Genomic DNA, 6,000 nt, shown 5'->3' with positions numbered 1-6,000 from the left:
AATAACCTTTATGGAAGAAATGCTGATGGGAGCCCAGTGCAGTTCTTGCTACTGGTGTCAAAGGGGTCAGGCTGTCATAAGAGAAAAAAACCAAAAACATATGGCAAAACAAAAACATGTTCCAGTGGGGGTTTTCATGTACCTGACAGAACACAAGCTATACTGACACACTTGAGTAGCAAAGCAGTTGGCCCTTTTGCCTTCTGTGATTCCAGTCAGGAATTTGCTGCTGGAAACATGTGCATAGATGGGCTGGTGGTGGAGCTGTAACAGGAAGTTCTGTCTACTGCAAGTTAGGCCAGTGTTCCACTGGCTCCCCAGGCTTCCCTGTGGATTGCAAGGCTGCCCAGAATTTTCCTGGTACTGACTGAACTCTCTGTCTCTCCTAAGCCCTATGGCAGAAAGGGGTTGTTTCTGCAGTTGTACCTGAGGAAGGGAAATGCTCCTGTAACAGAAAATGGGGCTTTTATGAGCTATTTCCTGGCACCCATAAAGGTTTATATTGAAAATTAGTTTTTTCTACTGTATAAAAAGGCTAACTCTGAGTACTTTTGAATTGATGTTTTCCCTCTGATAATATGTCATGGCTTCCAAAGGCTCATAAACTGTCTAAAGAATTTGCACCAGGTCATGCAGTAAGTGGATTCTGAAGCTGGGTTTCCTGACTCCCTGTTTCTTCTTCTGAAATTTATTCATTATCATTTTAGCTAAGAAAGAAGCCACCCAAATCCTCTACCAAGGCTCTGTCAGCTTTACGAGCCATTAGCACTACCAAGGACTGTAAGGACTTTCTTTTCCAGCAAACTTGGTACACAGGTGTTGTGTACAGGATCTTCTCTAATGAATAAAGAAAATTTTTGAAGCAGTATACATCAGTGTTTCATTTGCTCTCACTGGATAGCTGCAATCCCTGGATGTGTCTGAGGCTCATTGCAAAACTCCCAAGCATTCATGAGGATCAGCCTCTGCCCTTGGGCATGCTTATCTTTTTGTTGTTGTTCCTCAAAACATTAATTAACTGATCAAGTGGCAGAAGGTGTGTGTGGTGCCTGGAGGCTTACAGGGCATATGAAGCTTTGCAAGGCTGGCAATCCCTCTGTATCTTGTGTTGTATTGCATGTAACAGGCAGTCATAAAATCACAGAATGGTTAGGCCTGGAAGGACCCTCAAAATTCACCCAGCTTCTCTGTAATGCAGTTGATTTCCAAAGAACCCCTTGTTCTCACTGGCAGAGGGAAACCATCCTTTGTGCTGATATGAACCCCACTGGCTGTTCCAAAAGCTCGCTTCAGAAGTTGGCACAGTTATACAAGTTTAGGAATGAGCCAGCAAATTGGATTCACTTAGAATCAGTTTTATTGCCAGGTAAGAAATTCATAGTAATATAGTGAATACATATGTTTACAAATAAACATTCTTTAAAAACAAACAAACATTTTATTGTAGGAATTATTATTGGTATCATAAACTCTGTAGTTAACAAGTATTAACACGGGTTTACTTTACAGAACATACAGTTACTAAAATATTTCCACATAAAATATGCTCAAGTTACACGAAACCTGTGTGAATTAGAGTGCAGCTGTAATGTGTATCTAAAGCATATGGATTAACAGCAACATTCCATAAAGGGTCAAATTAAGTCAGCCAGTTGTGAAGGCAATAAAGATTAAGGGAATAAAAGTAAGATAGTGGAGAGTCTGGGTTGTGTGCAAAGTATTTGTCTTGTGGGCTTTGTCCACTTCTGATAGTCTTAAAACATATGATCATAAAATTTAGCAGCAGGCTTATGGAGAGATACCGGTGCTCTCAGGATGCAAATCAATCTTGATATAGCTAAAAAAATGGTATCTCTATTTAACCAGAGTTCAAAATCTTAGCCCTTGCATCCTTGGATAAGCAGAAGCACTGACAGTCAGCTGAGTACAGTAAGAATGCCACTTCCAATTCTTCTTACAACATAACAGTTCTCACTCCTCCCTGAATACTCTTCCAAAACTAATCTCCTGAAGAATTGACAGCTGGTGAGAATGCAACTGTAGTAGGACAGCTAGTTGGGATTTAGCCAAGTGACTTATGCTGGGGGAAGGGCAGGAATTTACTGAAAGACTGAATGCATTGCCTGCCACCCCATCCCAACTCTGTCTCTTTGTGGACGTGTCAAAGCCTTTACAGGTCCAGGACTGTGAGTTTGCTACCAGTCCCCAGTTCAGGAGTGATTTTACTCACATAAACAAGGCATCCTGCTCATCAGAACCACAGTCAAGACCATGAGTCCAATTGTTTGTTTAGTTTAACCCCAGATCTCTGATGCTTGATGCTGGACCAGCCTCTTCCACCACACAGCCCACCAAGAGGGAACGCCACTAGAGAAAGCCAAACGATAGAGACAATATACCAGATAACATTTACTTGAACTACAGAGAACTACCATGGCTAAAAGCAAATACAAAATGAGAGACTACAGGGGAAAAGTTGAAATTGGGTAAATGAAGGGACTAACTAAAATAGTCTTGACTGTGCAACCATTGCATGGAGATGTAGTCCAGTTTCCTTTTGGAACAAACAGAGGAGGCTGAGCAGGGCAGAACCCTTGTCATCCTTAGCAAAACATGAGGAACTAGCTTAAAGGAACAGAGGGGTCACTTTGAAGAACAAGACTGTCATTGAACAATAGTAATACAGTAAAGGCACCACCCACGCTTAATTTCAGTCTGAAGCAGTTGAAGATAGGCAAAACATTTAGGTGAAGAAAAAAATCCTGACAGTCTGCAAAGTGAGAATTGTTACCATCTGCCTGAAAACAGGAGGACTGAGAGGGAATATTCTGATGCCCTTTTCCCCCAGCAGCTTTCTGTGTCATATGAAGTCTCTCTTCTTATTTTGGAGATTCCCAAAAATTTCAACTCAAACGAAGTAAACTGAAATGAATTCTTCTGCTGTTATCATCCTGCAGAATTCTCTACCAGCCAGAAAGGTCTCATATGCACTAAATCATAACAGTCTTCATAAATTCCATGTGAAAGTGTCTTTGCCCCTTATTGTATATATATTTTTTTGCGTTCTCTATAGGATGATGTGAAAGTACAATAATAGATGTTAGGGATCGTACCAAGATGTTTGCTCTCGGTTTTTCACAGGTCTAGTGATTATTAATAAGTTTTATACAAAATTCCTCTCCGAAATAATATATTACAGTATATTGTTCTCTCTCTCTTCCTCTGTCTCAAGGCAGGAACATAGTGTATGTTTAAGCAGACATAAAGTTTCTCTAGATTGTGCTACTTCTCATCATGGATTTTAGTTTCAAGTAAAAAAATTTAGTCACAAGGGTTTGTGTTCCATTGTGAAATACAAATGGAGTTTATAATTCAACCTTCAGTGTGTATTGCTGAATGGTATTAACCCACTCTTCAGCCTACAGCTGGCTAGATACCAAGAGTGTCCAGGTGGAAGTTCCTTCCTTCTGTTTCCACTTTTTTTTTTTTTGGTTTTTTATTTTTTTTGTTTTGTTTTTTTGGGGTTGATTTTTTTTTTTTTGCCTTTCAGTTGAGTGTTTGTGTTGTGAATAGATTCGCATGTGTTTTTTTTTTTTAAAGGATTTCTTTAGAAAAGAAAAAAAAATAGAGAAAGAAAACAAACTCAAACAGTTACTTCAGTCTTGCTGTTGGTTATGAAGTATGGCTGTGGGCCCAAGTAGTGCTGGCTGCGGGTGGTCAGCGGGTCACTTAGCGTCGGGTCTCCCATGCCGTGCTTGCCCTTGCTGGGGAACGCTTGCCGCCTCAGGGACGGGTCGTTGGGATCCCAGGTCTTGTAGTGGGAGTTGTAGCCCAGGGGGTGTGTGTGTACCTTGCCCATCCTGGATTTCCCGTTCTGCCTGGTGAGCCCGCTGTCGATGGTGTAGGCTCTCTCCTCGTCCAGGCGCACGGGGTGCAGGGGCAGGCTCCCCTTGGCCGCCAGCTCGGCCAGGTGGCGGCGCTTGGTGTAGAAGTCATCGTTGACTTTGTCAGCTGTTGGGGTCAGAACGGGGAGGGGACAAAAAGAATCAGTTGGACACAAGAAAAATGGTGAAGGGTTTACAGTCGGTCTTACACAGTTCCATCTGCAGACCAGGACATTTACAGGTACATCAGTAAGAGAAATTCACACCACCCCCCGGCCCTTATTTTCGCTCTGGAGCAGAGTTTTGGATGTCATTGTGCCAGAATTTCATACATGCAGACAAAATCCTGTTGCCCTTGAAGAGGAGACTGTCCCTGCCCCAAATCACTCAGGTTGTGCTGATATTTGCATTATGGGGAGAAGTCCTATGAATCTCATCACTGTTCGTGTCGCATAGCACAGGAAATTCAGGAAGTCTACAGAAGTAGACAGCTTTTCCTGGGAATACTGCAGCATCTTGGGTTGCATTGCAGTGTGAGAGCGCATCCCTTTGAATGCAAAGTGACTCGTGGGTGTTTAGCCCAGCCAGCTGTGAGGTCTGGTGGTGTGTGATGAGATGGACCCATTTTTGCTCAATAATGCCTCAGAGCAATACTAAGGATGAGATCTGTTCTCCTAAATGGTTGGAAGTTCACTAATGCTTTATGGGGCTGAAAATACTTTGGGTTGCTGAAGGCTGAGTATTCACCCTGTGATTTTACAGACCATGAAAATCCTAAATTGCAGGTTCTGACATAATTTTCTGGGGTCAGTAGCACTAATAAATACAGCAACAGCCCTGCCAACAAATACTGCAGTGCAGTTCTCAGATTGGGATTTTGCCCTCTGTGATTTCCTAGGCAAGTGTCTTCCAGTGCATGCTCAAGTTTGTTTTTATTGCTGGCATGTATTTGGCCTTGCTTGAAAGTATGAACCATGCTTAGGAAGCTAAAGGCATTCTGCAGCCATCCAGCAACTCATTTCAGTTTTGGGACTGAGGTTTGAGGGAAGCTTAACTGAGTTACATTTTTTAAGATCTTTCCTTTTATGTAAAGAGTGTTTATTTTCCCCCTTCAAAAATTTAGATGTTCATTTAAGATAGTGCCAGATACACAGATCAACTAGTCCTATGTTAATCAGCAGTGGTGTGCTCAGAATATATATTGTGTCAGCCTAGATTTGACTTCTGCTGTGCCCTGGCTGGATCCATCCCTTTTCCTTGAAGCCATGCCATGTAAGGCTTCTCTGCAGAAGTCTGGTACATGCAGCTGTCTGTGCAGCTCAGCTCCTCTTGCCTTCATGATGTTTTTAATTCCCTGCACTGTTTTTTGTGTAGCTTCCCTGTTTTGCTCTCACCCGAGTATTCCTGGGAGGTTTTTGTTGCACTTTGAATTTTCTCCTTGTCTCTAGTTCTGCACTGGATCTTTATGCAAGACAGGGAGATTCCCAGGAGCATCATATTAATCTTCAAGATCAGCTTCAGTTGTGCATCCTCCTTGTCCCAGCCCCTCAACAGGGAGGAATATTACCAAAGGCAGTTGCTATTTATTATCTCATGACATTTTTTGTATAAATGACTGTGCAGCTGGACTCTGCTCTTAAATCCTTAATTTTGTCATTAAAGAGGTGTTTTCTCTCCAATGGACTGAAATTGCTCCTTTTTGTGCGGTCAGATTGGGCTTTGTGTGTTTTACCCAACTCCATCTGTTTCCTTTTTCAGTCATTGAGTGAATGTTTTTCTATAGCATACAGGTGTCTTCTGCTTGAAAGAAATCACAGAATGTAGATAATGGCCTGCTCTCATTACAGCCCAGGGTGAAGTTGCTATTGCTGATAGACCTGTCATGTGTTACAAAGAGAGTCTGTGAAGTTCTGCTTTGATTTTGGAGTGAGTTGTTTCATTTAGAGAGCTGTAATCTGAATAATCAAGAAGTTGTATCTCTTTCTCCCTGAAAGAGCTATTTCCAGTTCTACATGTGGCTTGTCCTTTTAATTTGTTAATATTCTCTGAATGTCACAGAAGCATTATGAATAAAAATGGGGTGGAAATGCATTTGCATTACTATTATCTCATTAAT

At 41.8% G+C, this 6,000-nt stretch overlaps 1 protein-coding gene across 2 annotated transcripts in view; it reads right to left on the bottom strand.

The window, feature by feature from the left end:
- Positions 1-1,334: 1,334 nt before the first annotated feature.
- SHISA9 (shisa family member 9) overlaps positions 1,335-6,000 on the bottom strand; it is a 171,229-nt gene continuing 166,563 nt past the window's right edge. For both annotated transcript variants that reach the window (XM_079320709.1, XM_079320708.1), the window contains one exon: positions 1,335-4,011. In XM_079320709.1, coding sequence (XP_079176835.1) covers positions 3,644-4,011 — 368 coding nt within the window. In that variant the 3' untranslated portion in view covers positions 1,335-3,643. The remainder of the gene's footprint in view (positions 4,012-6,000) is intronic.

The sequence above is a fragment of the Erithacus rubecula genome (genome assembly GCF_903797595.1).
Source record: "Erithacus rubecula genome assembly, chromosome: 17".
Lineage (NCBI taxonomy): Eukaryota > Metazoa > Chordata > Aves > Passeriformes > Muscicapidae > Erithacus > Erithacus rubecula.
This window is presented reverse-complemented; position numbering and strand designations above follow the sequence as displayed.